This window comes from Aythya marila, assembly GCF_965140915.1.
Source record: "Aythya marila genome assembly, chromosome: W".
NCBI lineage: Eukaryota > Metazoa > Chordata > Aves > Anseriformes > Anatidae > Aythya > Aythya marila.
In genome coordinates this window covers 12,333,996-12,350,311 of record NC_139081.1, presented here as the reverse complement: position 1 = coordinate 12,350,311, position 16,316 = coordinate 12,333,996, and the positions used below count along the sequence as shown (strand labels likewise).

At 39.5% G+C, this 16,316-nt stretch overlaps 1 protein-coding gene across 1 annotated transcript; it reads left to right on the top strand.

Moving 5' to 3' along the window:
* Window positions 1-1,059: 1,059 nt before the first annotated feature.
* LOC309889574 (synaptotagmin-4-like) lies at window positions 1,060-15,556 on the top strand (the record flags this gene model as incomplete). Its single annotated transcript, XM_082782443.1, has 4 exons — window positions 1,060-1,093; window positions 10,487-11,301; window positions 12,843-12,963; window positions 15,249-15,556. The coding sequence occupies 4 exons, from the start codon at window positions 1,060-1,062 to the stop codon at window positions 15,554-15,556; spliced, it is 1,278 nt and encodes a 425-aa protein (XP_082638569.1).
* Between the last annotated feature and the right edge of the window lie 760 nt (window positions 15,557-16,316).

Genomic DNA, 16,316 nt, shown 5'->3' with positions numbered 1-16,316 from the left:
CGACCCCCTAGCAACAGTATGCACAACCGCAGGACATACCAGGATATGCCACGTACACCCAGAACAACCAAGCTATAAAAGGGGGACTCTGGTGGGGGTGAGGTGCGTGCCGTTGGTGGAGCAGAGATTCCCCAGCCGCCCAGCGCTGTTTTGCCTGCTTGAATGCTTGCTTAATAAATTTGACTCTGATAAAGATTATTCTGAGAGTGGTTTTGGTTTTGACCACTTATTACAATGGCTTGGGGTTTTATGTCGGAATGGCTGGTGGGGAGAATCAGGGAGGAGGGACAGGGAGAACACATCAGGAGTTTTCGTGATTCAAATCCAGTAAGTGTATCACATTAGTCATAGGAGAAAACTGCCTTGCAGTTGGAGCCAAGACATCTGGACCATCTGAGCTGGCATCTACTTCACATCATTGTAGCCTGTCCAGCTGATAGATAAATAAGCAGATAAATAGATGTTACCACAGCAAAACAGAAACAGAGTGTTCAATCCCCAGAAAGACCGGGGGGGGGGGGGGGGACGGGACGAAGAGATGGAGGGTGTGGTGGTTGGGAGGAGGGGGATGGGACGTGGGAAAGGTGCTGATTTCAGCCCTGTAGCGTCAGGATTGCGTCAATTTGGGTTTCAGCCACGTCTTCAGTCTCGGAGCAGAGCTACACAGAAGAGCCAAAACAGGAAGGAGGTTGCATATCAGTGTGCAAAAGGGGAGGACCAAAGCTTCCCCTCCCCCCGCTCCTCCAGTCCCCTCACATCCTCTTCCTCCACCTTCCCCACTGCTTTTTTTTTTTCTTTATTTTTTTCTTTTTTTTTCTTTTTTTTACTTTTTTTTTTTTTTTACTTTTTTTATTATTATTATTTTTTTTTAAACCACGTTGGAAAAGCCGGCTGCCTGAGTGGTTTGAGAGACAGGGAGACGGCTTCGGAGCTCCGGGCAGATCTCTGGACACCGGGGGAGAGGCTCCTGTTCCCTGTCAGAAAGCTCCAGCATCGCGGGCCACATCCCCAACACCGCGGACAGCATCCCCAGCACCACGGGCAGCGCACGCCGCCAACATGGCTCAGATCACGGCCAGCCGCCAGCACTTCGGTAAGCGCATCCCCATCCCGGCAGAGGGGCTGGAGGTTGCTGGGGACTGCTCCCTTCCCCAGGAGAAGAGCATGCAGGCAGGCTCTGCTGAGCCACCCTGGCGCCTCCCAGTACGCAGCGTGTTGGACTAGGTGTGTTTTTGGATGACGGCGGTTTGAGGTTGTTTTCTCTGTCTCGGTTAAAGTAGCACGGCTTCAGAGTTAAATGATGTAAATGCATCTTGTGCCACAGAGAAAATCTTTGTCATTCTTGGAATAATTGTCATTCCTTTTTACTTGTCATAGAGGAAGACTTGTCAACCGTTAGTTAAAGTGAAATGTAGTCCTGTAAAGAACATTGCTAGGAGGATGAAAATACAGGATCCCAGTGTTTTTGGCTAAACAGCTCTGTCGTGATTAATCTGTGTTCACTAAGAATAGCAATGATAACAATGAACTTTTCAGTTGTGGCATTTCTACACGTTGAATAACTGTGATACTGCAAGTTTCAGAAAAAGTCATAACGTGCACTTATGAAATAGGTAACTAAATAGCTTTACTCAGAAAAGCTGTGAGTAAAAATGTTTTTGAACTCTGCTTTACAAATATTGACTCTAGCCTGGATGTTATTTGCTTTAGCAGTGGTTTAATTCGAGGATCACTTCACTGACTTAAGTGAGGTAGCTCCAGATTTGCATCACATAACTGAAACAAGAATTTCTCCCAGGATCAATAAGTGATGTTTCCTATTAATACACTGCCTTGAATGCTAACTAACTGATTTACATTATGACAACAGCAAAAAATTCAGGTTGTATTATAATTAGCTGTAGATGTAAAAACATTTTAGTTACCGTTACCTTTCCTGCCTACCCTACCCACTTGATGTTTCTAATAAGCTTGTGAAATCATCCTCATCTAATTGCTTATTTAAGGCAGTTAATTAATATTTTAAATAATAAATTGATTCTACAACTGCTTTCAATATTTGTAGAATAAAAATATTGCATAATTTCCATTACTATCAAAATTTTAATTGTCATCTCATGAAAAAGTATTGAAAATGTGCAAATCTTTCTTAAAAGCTATTTAAAGTATTCTAATTAATTTTCAGTTACTCCTTGCTTTCTACCTTTATACCATGTACATTTACATTTCTGCAGCCCAGAGAATTCTTGAAACTCAGAGCCACGTGCTTAACTTAGAAAAATACTTTGATTACGTATATATATTTTAGTCATCTCATTAAATTCTTATAATTAAGTATGTAGACTGATATGGTTTGTAGGCAAAGGTGAAGTGGCATGAGCATTGTCAGAAGCAATTAATAGCCGGGCCTGATTCCTTCTTTGCTGGAACATTATGTCCTACTTCATTGTGATGGTTATTGTGGTTTTTTTTTGTTTGTTTTTTTTTTTGACTCATCTCACTGAAAAGCAAAGTTATGGTGGTAGCACATCTATTTGTCCAGCTTTTACCTAGATGAACCTGATTTAGTAATTCACAGAGGGAGATAGTTTTGCTTCTCTCATCCAGGAGGATCTGCTAATTATTTGCTAGAGGAACCAGAATTGTTACACAATTGCCTTTATGCATCAACAATATCATTCCATTAATATTCTACTGGTCTCCATTGTTGCAAAGAATAAATATTAAGCTCTTACATTGTGGGAGGTTTAAACTCACTTAGTAGTGTTACTTATGGGCAAAATTGGATTTCTAATTAGTTGTGCTCATTTGCCCTTTCAATGCATGCTTGTGAAGGGCTAATGATACTCTGTATGTAACTAATGTATCCCACGTGACAATTGAGGTTGTAATGCTTGCTCAGTTTTTTCTTCATTAAGTATTTTAGTATAGGATTCATATTAAGCTACAGGAGAATTCTGGTTTAATGTTTTTCTTATATATTCCTAAAAAGTTGTGATCCTTCCTGTAAACTCTCTATGGCTTCAATTCATAGTGTTTTAAATTCAAAGCTTTCTGGGTATCAGTGATACATTTAAGCAATTTTTTTCAGCTTTGGACTCACATGTAACTGCCCAGTGTCTCATCCATCTGTATGTGAGGAATGTTTTAACAATTCGTGTCCATAAAGAACAATTCTGTTTGAATCCTGTCTGCCTCTGGGCCCTGCACTGGCAATTTAATTCTTGAACCACAGCTGCAGTGTGTCCCAGTCTCCCCCTCATTCTAGTCAATTTATCACTTCTTAAATTTATGAACCTGTTTGCTTTTGTTATTCCGGACTTCTATTTCTAACACTGCTATAGATGTGTCTGTGAATGGCTGGGGAAGAATGTTTTAATTACTCGTGTGTCTGGGAGTTTCAGAACAACTGATAACAACTAGTGACTGTTATGGGATACTATGTGGATCTTTGGTATCTGGTTAGGGGGGGCCGAGAGATAAAGAGGAAGGAGAAAGAAGCTGAAGGGTGGCTGGGAGACAAGACTTGAAGAGGATGTTCTATAAACTTGGCATGGTGCCCAGTAAGTACAAAGGGGGAGAGGAAGACTGCGAGCCTTCAGCATGAAAGACCCCTAGAGACCCCCAGAAGAGACCCCAGAGGAGACTGCGCATGCTCCAGTAGGAGGGACTGCACCCCGGAAGCTAATTATAATAATCTATTTTTTTTAGAAGTAGTAATGAATATGTATTAGTCTAGGAGCATAAAAATCAGCTGCTTGATGTAACTGGTGTGCGTCCTGGTGGAGCGGAGACTCCCGGTGCACCCAGCGCTGTTTGCTTACCTCTATTCCTTTATATTCTTTCAATAAATCCTATTTTTTTATTTAATCCTAATTTGAATCCTGAGCCATTTATAACAATTTGGGGGCTCATCCGGGAGGGCTATAGTTCCTGAATTCTGATTTAATCTAGGAGAGGCGCCCCACCATTTGGTGGCTCCTGTTTGAGTCAGATCAGGACTAATGCCATCCTGAACCTGAATAAAGGTAAGCAAAGAATTTGATTTTTTTTTAGCTCCCTTGCCGGCTGTTTTTTGCCCGTAATTCTGCGCGCGAAGATCCGGACGAAGACGACAGGGTCATTTGGATACCGTTTGGTTGGATTACGGTGTCCGGAATCGAACCGGACGAAGACGACAGTCGTTTGGATACCGTCTGGTTCGATCCCAGACGAAGACGCTTGTGGATACCGTCCGGTTGGACTCTGGACGAAGACGACTGATTCGTAAGATACCGTCCGGTTGGGTAAAGGTACGGTTGCCCGTGTTTGTGTGTGAGAGTGTAACTGAGGCTTCTAAAGTCTGCGTAGAAGTCTTTTTGTTTTCTCACTGGTTCTAATCTCCTGTCGGGGGGGCTGGGCTGGTGAATGGAGTGATACGTGGGTGGGTGATAGGTCCTAAACCCCCTGCAAGACACTCTCACTGGGGGCAACCAAGGGCTGTGGGAATTGCCACTAGTAAAATTCCCGGATGGGTCAGATAAAATCGAAGACCAAGGACCAGAAAGGGAGCAAATTAACAGATATATGACCAAAAAGTCCATTATGAATAATGATTAGAAATTGGAACAATAGGGGCCCCAGAAAATTAAAGAGTAAATTAAAAATGATCCAGTATTATATGATAGAATGACCAAAAGAACCCTTAAGACCCCATGTATTTTGATCCATGGAGGACGGGGTCTGTCAGGCTTTGAACATTAATAGTAGAATACCTGTGCATCCGGAAAAGAGCAAGCTGAAACACTGGAATTAGAAATTAGAGAGCAATTGATTAAGAATGAATATGTGCTACATTTGTGCCTGTGCTGCACTTATACCACCAGATAACAGGAGCCTCTCGGACCCCGAGAACCAGATCAAAAACAACCTCACAGTTCGGACTTTAATCAAGGGGTCTGAGATAAGGAGGACTGTTCACAAAGGGACAGGTTATGCATATGTATAGGAATGTTCATGTATATGTAACTCTTTACTAAAGCAATTTGCCACGTTAGGCGTGCACGACTCTGGTGGGACTACCCGCCCCGTGCTGCATGGAACTGAGTAAACATACCTACTTTACAATCTTACTGATTGTGGAGTCAGCTTTCTCTGAGTCATTTTGGAGAGCCAGGCAGAAGACACTCTGCTCAGCTGTGGGATCTGCTGCAGCGTGGACACCCCTAGGTGCACCCTGAGTGTTTTGCTCGGAGGGGACTCCACTCTCAGCTGCTCACCGCAGGAGCAAAGATCTCCTGAAACTGCAGACAAACGGTATGTTTTCGGCTGCTGGAGGGATACTAACTGGAGTGTTAATAATTGTATGTGTTTTTATGTATGTATTTTGTGTTGACATTTTGTATATTGTAATATTTGCATATTGTATGTATTTTGTGTTGAAAGTATTTGTGTAAATGTAAGGGTTTGAAACAAAGTGTTACAAGTCACTTCACGAAGAACACAGTCAGAGACAATACTTATTTGGTTGGTTATCATTCTAAATTATATTCCTGTGGTATGAATGAGATGTGCTGGAGGCCTCTGTGTGCGATTGTGCTGTGTGAGTGAGACGCAGCGTTGCTGCAAAGCGAGTGCAGAGTTCCGATCCATGGTTCCGTACTCTCTGCAAGGGGAGTGGGCAGAGACGAATGAAGTGCTTGACAGACTGAAAAGAAGTGCTGTTTTATCCAAGTTTTGAGTGGTGGTGCCCGGTGTATCTTGTGTATCTTGTGTATCCTATTTTTTGCTCTTAAATGTTTTGACTGTGACAAGAAAAAGGCAGGAGCATGATATGACATGCTTCCTGCAACATATGAGGCCCGCACAGGCCGAGACCTGGACTCGCTGAGACCTGAACAGGCCGAGAGACCGGAGCGGCGCCGAGAGACTGGAGCGGCGCTGGGAGACCAGAGAAACTACGGAGGGACTACCGCTGGACGGAGAGAGCCCTGGGACGCTGCAGAGCCACGGACGGCTCTGAGAGAAAAAGAATAGACCTGACAGAAGCTGCAAAACGCGGGGAAATTGAAGTAATTTCGGAACATCCGAGATCGAGTTGCTACGGGAGATCAGAGGCGTCAGTGGACACCGGCAGTCGACTATCACCGTGAGGCGAGTCGGCACAGAGCAGAGGGGCGGACATCAGGACCCTGCAGCCTGTCTGACGTAACCATGGAGGCAGCGGCAGCAGCGGCTGTGCTGCTTCACTCTAGCATTCTTTTTATAAAAGGTTTATCTTGCAATGCAAAAAAAAAAAAAAAGACTATTAGTCCCCAGATCGGTGTTATAACTATTACTAATGACGACTTAGCTCTATTGCAGGGCAGGAGTGCAGAGACGCAGATTACACTGCCAAATGACCACCGGCAGGCTCTTTCACAAACCTAAGGTTGCAGCTGGCACTGCCTGCAGCCGTATAGCAGACGGTAACACTCTCTTTCCTAACTAGTAATCATGTGTCTCATCCAGTTGTGGTGAATGGTCAGTGGCAAAAAGAAAAGGAGGATGCCACTGACACTAACAGCATGGGTAATAGGAGTAGTATAAGTGACACAGGTGACGGTGCGGGGTGCTCTGCCTGCTGCTCGCCTTCGCCTGACTGTGCACTGCTGCCGATGGTGCTAGAGCAAAATGTGAAGACTGCTCAGATGGCAGTGATGAGAGTGCTTGTGTGAAGAAGATGTGTGCTGAATCTGACTTTGTGTGCAACAGTGGTCAGTGTGTGCCAAACAGATGGCAGTGTGATGGGGACCCGGATTGTGAAGATGGGTCTGACAAAAGTGCTGAGCTGTGTCATATGAGAACAGTGTCATGGAAATATGATGGTGAAAAAGACTGTGACAGTGGAGAAGATGAAGAGAATTGTGGCAATGTGACTTGTAGTGCAGCAGAGTTCACATGCAGTAGTGGACAATGTATTTCCAAAAGCTTTGTCTGCAATGGTCAAGGTGACTACTCCGACCACTCGGATGAATCTTTGGATCAGTGTGGCCGCCAGCCTGCACCTCCGGTGAAGTGTTCTGTGAGTGAGGTGCAGTGCGGCTCAGGTGAATGTATCTACAAGAAGTGGTGATGTGACAGAGATCCTTATTGTAAGGATGGAAGTGATGAAATTAACTGCCCTTCCTGGACCTGCAGGCCAGACCAGTTCAGATGTGAAGATGGGAACTGTGTCCATAGGAGTAGGCAGTGCAGTGGTGTGAGAGACTGTCTGGATGGCACTGATGAAGCAAACTGTAACAATGTTATTCAGTGCTCTGGACCTGGCAAATTCAAGTGCAGAAGTGGAGAATGCATAGATATCAGTAAAGTGTGTAACTAGCAGAGAGACTGCAAGGACTGGGGTGATGAGCCCCTGAGGGAATGCAACATAAGTGAATGTGACTGTCCAGCTGGGAAACTGTGGAGGTATTGATGAATGCCAAAACCCTGGTATCTGTAGTCAAATCTGTAACAACCTGAAAGGCTATCAGATGAATCCTGCTACAGGAACCTGGAAAGGGCCATATGGCAAAGCAAATTAGATAACTGTTATTTAACTTGTCAGAAGATAAAAAAGAAAGTGTTTCAACAAGCAGCCATGGGAGGGAAGAATCACTGAACCCCCGATGGGAGGGACTGTACCTTGTTTTACTGACTACTGAAACAGCTGTGAGAACTGCAGAAAGGGACCCACGCATCCAGAATAAAAGGACCAGTAACTACTAAAACTTGGAGGGTTGAGTCCGCTCCTGGGAAACTGAAACTCAAGCTAAGGGAGAACTAATATTCTGGCAATGAGGCTCTGCATGAATTAAGGATGCCAAATAAAGGGGACAAGCCTAAAGGGAGAAAAGGGAGAAGGCAAGACCGGGGCAGGACCCTCCACTGCGGTGTGTATGGTCTACCGAGGGAGGCAACCCCTATGGGTATTGACTGCCGAGTGAGAGGGCCTCGACCGGACTTCTCCCACACTAAGATCAGGTTGTCCCGAGAAAATAACATAAAAAAAACTCTTTTTTTTAAACCTATATAAAATTGTGATTCGTTTTACAGGAGCTGGATCACCCTGACAGGCTGAACGGTAACACAAGCCTGAATTGACCCTGAAAGCGGGCCTAACTCCTTGACTGAAGGCTTTTGCCTATTATGATCCAGCTACGTGGGCAGAAGATAGATCCTGGGGCTATAGGACCTCAGTATATATACTTAATAGAATAATTAGGTTATTAGCTGCAATAGAAATAGTTATAAATGATGAGAACTGATTTAAATGAGTTTTAAAGATTAGAACTGCTTTGTATCAAAATTGCCTAGCTTTGGATTATTTACTAGCACAAGAAGGAGAAGTCTGTGGAAAATTTAGCTTTAGTAATTGCTGTTTAAAGATTGATAAAAAGGGTGTTTCTTCCTAGTAGCTGATAGAATGTTATGTTCTGGTTTAGGATGAGAAGAATGTTAATAATATGATGATGTTTTAATTGTTTTTAATTGTTACAGAGCAGTGCTTACACCAAGCCAAGGACCAAGTCAAATTCAGCTTCTCACTGTCCTGTCAGCAGGCAGGCTGGGAGGAGGGCCGGACTTCTTGGGGTTAGGTTGGGCATCGGACAGCAGATGGTGAGCAATTGCATTGTGCATCACTTGTTTCGTACACATTATTACTAGTAGTACTATTATCATCATTATTGTTATTGTTATTGTTATTATTTTCTTGTTTTTATCTCAACTCACAGGCTTCACTTTCCCATTTCTCTCTCCCATCCCAGAGAAGGAGGGGGGAGGTGAGCGAGCAAACACAAACCTGGAAGGATATGGAATGGGATTTATTTTCATGACTGCCTGGTGGACCATGGGTTAAAAGAGTGTTATTTTTATTGTCATGTGGTGTAATTATGTTATTGTTTATACCTTGTATGATACCTTGCCTTACGTTATTAATACACTGGGTGATAAATAGTACATTTGTAATAACTTCATTAAAAAAGGAAGGGGATATGTCAATTATGATGTTTAAGAATTGGACCCTCCAAGAACGGACTGATGAAATCCAGTTATTAACAACAGAAGTGACACGAATTGTTGATATTAAAAAGAAGATAAGGGATTGTGAGGAATGTTTTAACAATTCGTGTCCATAAAGAACAATTCTGTTTGAATCCTGTCTGCCTCTGGGCCCTGCACTGGCAATTGAATTCTTGAACCACAGATGCAGTGTGTCCCAGTCTCCCCCTCATTCTAGTCAATTTATCACTTCTTAAATTTATGAACCTGTTTGCTTTTGTTATTCCGGACTTCTATTTCTAACACTGCTATAGATGTGTCTGTGAATGGCTGGGGAAGAATGTTTTAATTACTCGTGTGTCTGGGAGTTTCAGAACAACTGATAACAACTAGTGACTGTTATGGGATACTATGTGGATCTTTGGTATCTGGTTAGGGGGGGCCGAGAGATTAAGAGGAAGGAGAAAGAAGCTGAAGGGTGGCTGGGAGACAAGACTTGAAGAAGATGTTCTATAAACTTGGCATGGTGCCCAGTAAGTACAAAGGTGGAGAGGAAGACTGCGAGCCTTCAGCATGAAAGACCCCTAGAGACCCCCAGAAGAGACCCCAGAAGAGACTGCGCATGCTCCAGTAGGAGGGACTGCCCCCCGGAAGCTAATTTTAATAATCTATTTTTTTTAGAAGTAGTAATGAATATGTATTAGTCTAGGAGCATAAAAATCAGCTGCTTGATGTAACTGGTGTGTGTCCTGGTGGAGCGGAGACTCCCGGTGCACCCAGCGCTGTTTGCTTACCTCTATTCCTTTATATTCTTTAAATAAATCCTATTTTTTTATTTAATCCTAATTTGAATCCTGAGCCATTTATAACATGTATAATACACTTGGTATATAATCATCCTAAATTTTCTTAGTAGCCTTTTTCCTGCAAAGTATTGAAAATCCCATTGAAACTGAGTGTTTTAACTTTGTGTTAAACTCAGATTTTTTTCAAGAGATACCTCTAGGCAGTTATGGGATCAGACCATAAGAATGAGCTAATTGAGTGTACAAAGTGTTCTAGGAAGTGGTGTGAAAAGCAGATGATGTATCTATAAGTAACACATATTTCAGAATCTGTACTACCTAACCAACAAAGCTGCATAAATTCAAAGCTGAAACCTGAAGTAGTTTTACTCACTGACATAAACACAGAAACTACACCTAGAGGGATGATTATTGCTGTTAGGATGAGAACAGTATTTTCTTTCCAGACACTCAATAAATGGAAAAATACTAACATAGCAATTGTCTTTGTATGGGACTGCACATTCATGCCTGAACGTGGCGAGTGATATGTACAGTGCAAAGCACTTTTAGTCCATTGACACTGCTGTTATTACCATTTTGTACCAGTTTGTTTTGCTAAATTATTACTTTATTAAGTATCCCACAGTCGAAGGCATTGCTTCTTATGTGCTTGTTGCTGTTTATTTAATTTGCAGATGAAATTCCTACAGTGGTTGGGCTCTTCAGTGCATTTGGCCTTGTCTTCTCTGTCTCCCTTTTTGCTTGGATCTGCTGCCAGCGCAAATCTTCCAAATCCAACAAGACCCCTCCATATGAGTTTGTCCATATTCTGAAGGGAGTTGATGTTTATCCTGAGAATCTCAATAGTAAGAAGAAGTTTGGAGCAGATGATAAAAGTGAAGCAAAGAACAAATTGGCAATGCCTAAGAATTCTCTCCATCTAGACCTAGAGAAGAGAGATCTAAATGGCAATTTCCCCAAAACAACCTCTGAAATACAGAGCTCTCCAGATCTTGAAAATGTGTCTCTGAAACACTTTTCGGAAAGTAAGAAAAATTCAGTATCCCCTGATAGTTTAAAGTCCATCACATCCCTTTCATCTGAAGAAAAACAAGAAAAGCTAGGAATACTCTTTTTCTCTTTAGAGTACAACTTTGAGAAAAAGGCATTTGTAGTGAACATCAAGGAAGCACGTGGGCTGCCAGCAATGGATGAACAGTCAATGACTTCTGATCCCTATATCAAAATGACAATCCTGCCTAAGAAAAAGCACAAGGTGAAAACCAGAGTGCTGAGAAAAACCTTAGATCCAGCTTTTGATGAGACTTTCACATTCTATGGGATCCCCTACAGCCAAATTCAAGACTTAACACTTCACTTTATGATCTTGAGCTTTGACAGGTTTTCCAGAGATGATGTCATTGGAGAAGTCCTCATCCCCCTTGAAGGAACTGAATTATCAGAAGGAAGGATGCTAATGGACAGAGAGATCATCAAAAGAAATGTTAGGGTAACATATTTCTTATTTAAAATTTAGAAGTGTTGTACTAGTTTTAGCTGATTCTTGTGCAATGCTGCTAGCATATTGGAAAGAGAAGGGTACAAGTTTACCATGTAAGCTATTGAGATGTTTCCATAATGGCAGCATAAGGAGGTAGCTATACAAATGAAATAAAAGAACATTACAGGAAAGAATGCAAAGATTTATACATTATTATTATTATTATTATTATACTCCTCTTTTCTGTTTGAAATCATGTTTTCTCAAAGTGTATTGAAATCAATGCACATCTTTCATTTCATATCCAGAGGTTGATAAGCAGGTTCTTAAACAATACAGGTAGTCTTTACTGAAGGAACTGGAACCTCTTTGAGACTCTACTGGTGGTGCAGTAGCATGTTCTTTCACTTCAGTGCTGTTACTACCTTTTCTCTCTTAACAACCGTGGTAGAGGCTGTAGCACTTCTAAGGACAATAAGATATGAGGGAGATGCCAAAACCTCACTGAAGTCAATGACAAAGCATATTAACTTCACTAGGCTAAAAATATGTAAAATAATTGTCTCATTTCAGAATGTAAAGACCACAATCATAGTTGAACCACAGAAATGCACATGCCTCACACACGTCTTTTAATCTCTGCTAAGGAAGTGGACTGTATATTGGCTTTCAATCTGATTGTTTTCAAAGAGCAAGCATGCTGACAAATCAAATAAATGTCTACCAGACACATACCTTTAACTAATATCATTATTTTGCAATTCTATCACTATGTTACAACTATAACTATGTCACTGATATTTTGTTGATAATTTACTGGGTTTTCTGGTATATAAGGTATTCTTTTTGCTTGCTTCCCTTGACTTCCTCCTTTCTGTGAACTAAATTACTCCTGCAAATTCATATCTAATAATCATAGAGAAAGTCTTTGATCTTATCTTTATTCCATTTATATTATGCTACATTAGAAAGTGTCAGGGATGAGATTTCACTAATTGCTTTTGAATAGCTAATGGCTAAAAAGATTTTATGGAAGATTTTTTGTATATTACCTTTATTCTTTTTTTTTTCAACATAGCTTTCACAGGAGTTTGTTTTTCTTAAGGTGTTTTTCTTTCACTGAGACTTTTTTCTCAGGATGTAGGATTTCATTTCTAATCTGTGAAGCTAATGATGCCATGTCAACCCATATTTTCATTTAGTTATTTATTTACTTATTTACTTTTGTTCAGTCTAATAGCCAACAATAAGAAGAGTTATGTAACTATAGTACAGGAAAATTATATTTGCTAGACAAAGCAGCATAGCTTCATAAGTTATATACTTCTACACTAGTCTGGGATGCACAGTTATGTGACGTTTTAGAAATCTTATTAGCTCTACTTTCAAGCATGGTCAATAGAATTGCTCGTAAATAGTCTTCTTTTCTTTTCTTTTCTTTTCTTTTCTTTTCTTTTCTTTTCTTTTCTTTTCTTTTCTTTTCTTTTCTTTTCTTTTCTTTTCTTTTCTTTTCTTTTCTTTTCTTTTCTTTTTCCCTTTCATTTCCTTAGAAATCATCTGGGTGTGGAGAATTACTGATCTCTCTCTGTTATCAGTCTGCAACAAACACGCTAACTGTTGTTATTTTAAAAGCCAGGCATCTACCTAAATCTGATGTGTCAGGATTATCAGGTAATGGTTTTACTAATGAATAAGGCCAAAGAATGTACAATAAACATAGAAGACAGTTGAAATGTGACATTTCAAAGATTAAAAATAGCCCAGAAATGCAGAAGTGGTGTCTGTATTATTTGCAGCCTATTAATTTCATTCATATCTAGGTCAATGCTTTATTTTGCAGAGTATATATTTTAGAAATTTGTTCTTCAAACACATTAGAAAAACTATGACATCTGTTAGCACTGGAAGCCAATGAGTTTTGTCGTTGTCTTGAACAGAACCCATCTGACATAAGTATGGGATGTTGTTTGCAGATACTAAAAGCTTTTATTTATGACAAAAGATCAGTTTATTTATGACGATCAATATTGAGTGAGATCCTCATAGGGTATATTATGGTATATTTCAGTTTAGCATCCAAAAAGGCAACCAGTTGCATTTGTGCTGAATTTGACCCACTGAGCATTAACATTTATTTGGCAAGGTGAAAAGGTGAACTATCCCACTGCTTGGGGGTATACTAAAGCTTTTGCAGTCCCTTCTCCTGGTCTTGTGCCATTTTGCATTCAGTGAAACTTTCTTTGAAGTCAATACTAGAATTGCATTTAAATGCATGTTAATGCTAGATAATATAATAACATAATAAAATTTAAAATGCAATATACTAACCACTTGAGAATAAGACAAACACACAAGAAGAACAGTACACAGCAGAGGACTATACAAATTATAGCACATCTGCTATTGATTCTGTGTAAGACTTAACTCTTTCAACACAGGATTTTCTTGAAGGAAGGAGGAAGTACCCTTTGGAACTACTGAATCATAATTACTACAGCCAATAATACAGTCTTTCTACTTCTAACACCAAGAAATATTGGTGCTGAGGTCTCCTAGTAGTCTTAATAAAATCAAGAGGAACATTTCAGCCTTATCTATTAGCCAGAAATAACAGAAAAGTTCATTTAAAAAGAAATGAACAATGGCATGAAAGCACTGATGGATACTGATTTTGATATTTTTAGTGCTTGTGTAGCATATTCTCATTCCAAAGCTAATGAACATTTTAATTATATAAAGCTATTTTTTAGAATGTTTATTATGATGATAGATTATGAAAGTGAAGATGTATTCTATCATACCTTACTCCTGTCAAACCATTGTCAATCCAAGGAAACAAAAAAATTTTCATTATCTGACCATTTCAGTCTGATAGCTTTGGCATAGAATTTCTAAATATGGGTCAATTTAATTTCACTTAAATAAATTAAAAAAAAAAGAAGTTCAACTGTTCTTGATGTTTATTAGCTGACTGTTTGCATAGACTACTTCACTTAATAGAAATGAATTTGCATTGCATCTCTGCACTGTGAGATTTTGGAAACAGGTACATATTTGCACTGAAATACGTGTAAATATAAATGCAAAATAAATATACTTGAAATGGATGATTTCTAAAGTGTTCTTTAGAATTGCTCTGAAGAAGTATAACTACTGTTGAAGACAATAGCGAAGGAATCTTGCAACAGTTGAAAGATTCCGAGGATTGCAAACACTCAAAATTGTTTAACAGAGCTAAAATATGGATATTTTCTCTTCCCTTTTTCAATAGTACAGTACAGACATAAAGTCAAGTACATATCCTATCAAGAAATGTAGTCTTACATTTAAAGTTTAATGTTAAATTTGTTCAATAAAAATTGGTGGGAGAAATTTAATCAAACTAATTGACTTAGAAAGATCCACAACTGAAATGAATTGCATCCATTCTCTCAGCATGGGATTATTCTCTTGGTTTTGAGGCTTTGCTTTCCATGAGTCTTATTAACACTAATGATTTTCCCCTACTTGTAAAATGTGTGAAAAGCAGATTTCTATTACATGTAAATATATAATGATATATATTTGTCAGAATTCATTACAATTTTATGTTCTTTCAGACCAGTTTTAGAGGCAGTAGACATGTAAACATGAGTGTTAACAAACTACAGGGCAGAATTTATCTCATAGAGGAGTCACCAGCATTTGGTTAGATGAATTATGCCCTAAACTTTACTGACTGTCTTGATTACATATTTGGTGACCATAAAAGGAGCTTAAAGAGACTAATTCAGAAGCAAATACAAAAAAAAAAAAAAAAAAAAAAAAAAAAAAAGAATGAGACGAATCATCTTTAGTAACTATCCCTCACTGGGACATAATTCTGTTGGTATATTACAAAGTTTACCATCAACTAGATCAAGGAATTTCTAAATGACAATTCAATAGCTTATCTGTGTTCTTTCTTTTCATTGCAGATCCTTATGTCAAAGTGAACCTGTACCATGCTAAGAAAAGAATTTCTAAAAAGAAAACCCATGTGAAGAAGTGTACCCCCAATGCAGTGTTCAATGAATTGTTTGTCTTTGACATTCCTTGTGAGGGCCTTGATGATATCAGCATTGAATTTTTGGTTTTAGATTCAGATAGAGGGTCAAGAAATGAGGTCATTGGCCAGTTAACCTTGGGATGTTCAGCAGAAGGAACAGGTGGAGAACACTGGAAGGAAATTTGCGAATATCCTAGGAGACAAATTGCCAAATGGCATATGTTGTGTGATGGTTAGCAGCTCAGAGAGGGGTTGGAACTTGAAAAACTATATATAATTTCCATAGGCAAGGAGCAGTTTTCTTTCTTTCTTTGCTATGTATAATTACAGGCTTGTAACTACAAGACTTTTTTTTTTTGTGGGGGTGGGGGAGTAAAAACTGGATTGAATTATCAAAATAGAAGGTAACTAAATTTTCAGAGTAAATAAAGGAATTTCTATTTCATTAGGCTTTAACTTAATTTGATTAAATTTATATTCTTCTGCAGTTTACATAGCCTAAAACTTCTGAAGCAGTATAAACTTCAACAAGGAAGTTTATCTTCTTGATTGTTTCATTAAATGAAAAACAAAGAAAATAGTGAGACAGAATACAAAACCTTTTTCAGCCGTTTAGCTTCCTGAGCTGTGAGTTATATCATTACAGTCAATAAGACTACTCACAACATACGAAGCTTAATGCATTTTTTAACTTTTGCAGGATAGGAAAACAAACTATCATTATAATTTATACAGTATTATGTTAGACAAACTACTTGAAAAGTGCATTTCACTTAGCTGATATGCATTAATGTCCATTACTGATTGTACTGAAAATTGGTGGTGGTAAGAAAATTTTTTCTAATGTCATGTTAGTGTGACATATGTATGCTTAAACTTAAATTGTGCCAGGCTAGGGGAATATAAAGTGTCAAAAACCCAAGTATATAAACAAAGCATCTAGGCCTGTTAAATTTACTCTTGGTCACGCTTCATACATTTTTAGGCTGTCAGAACT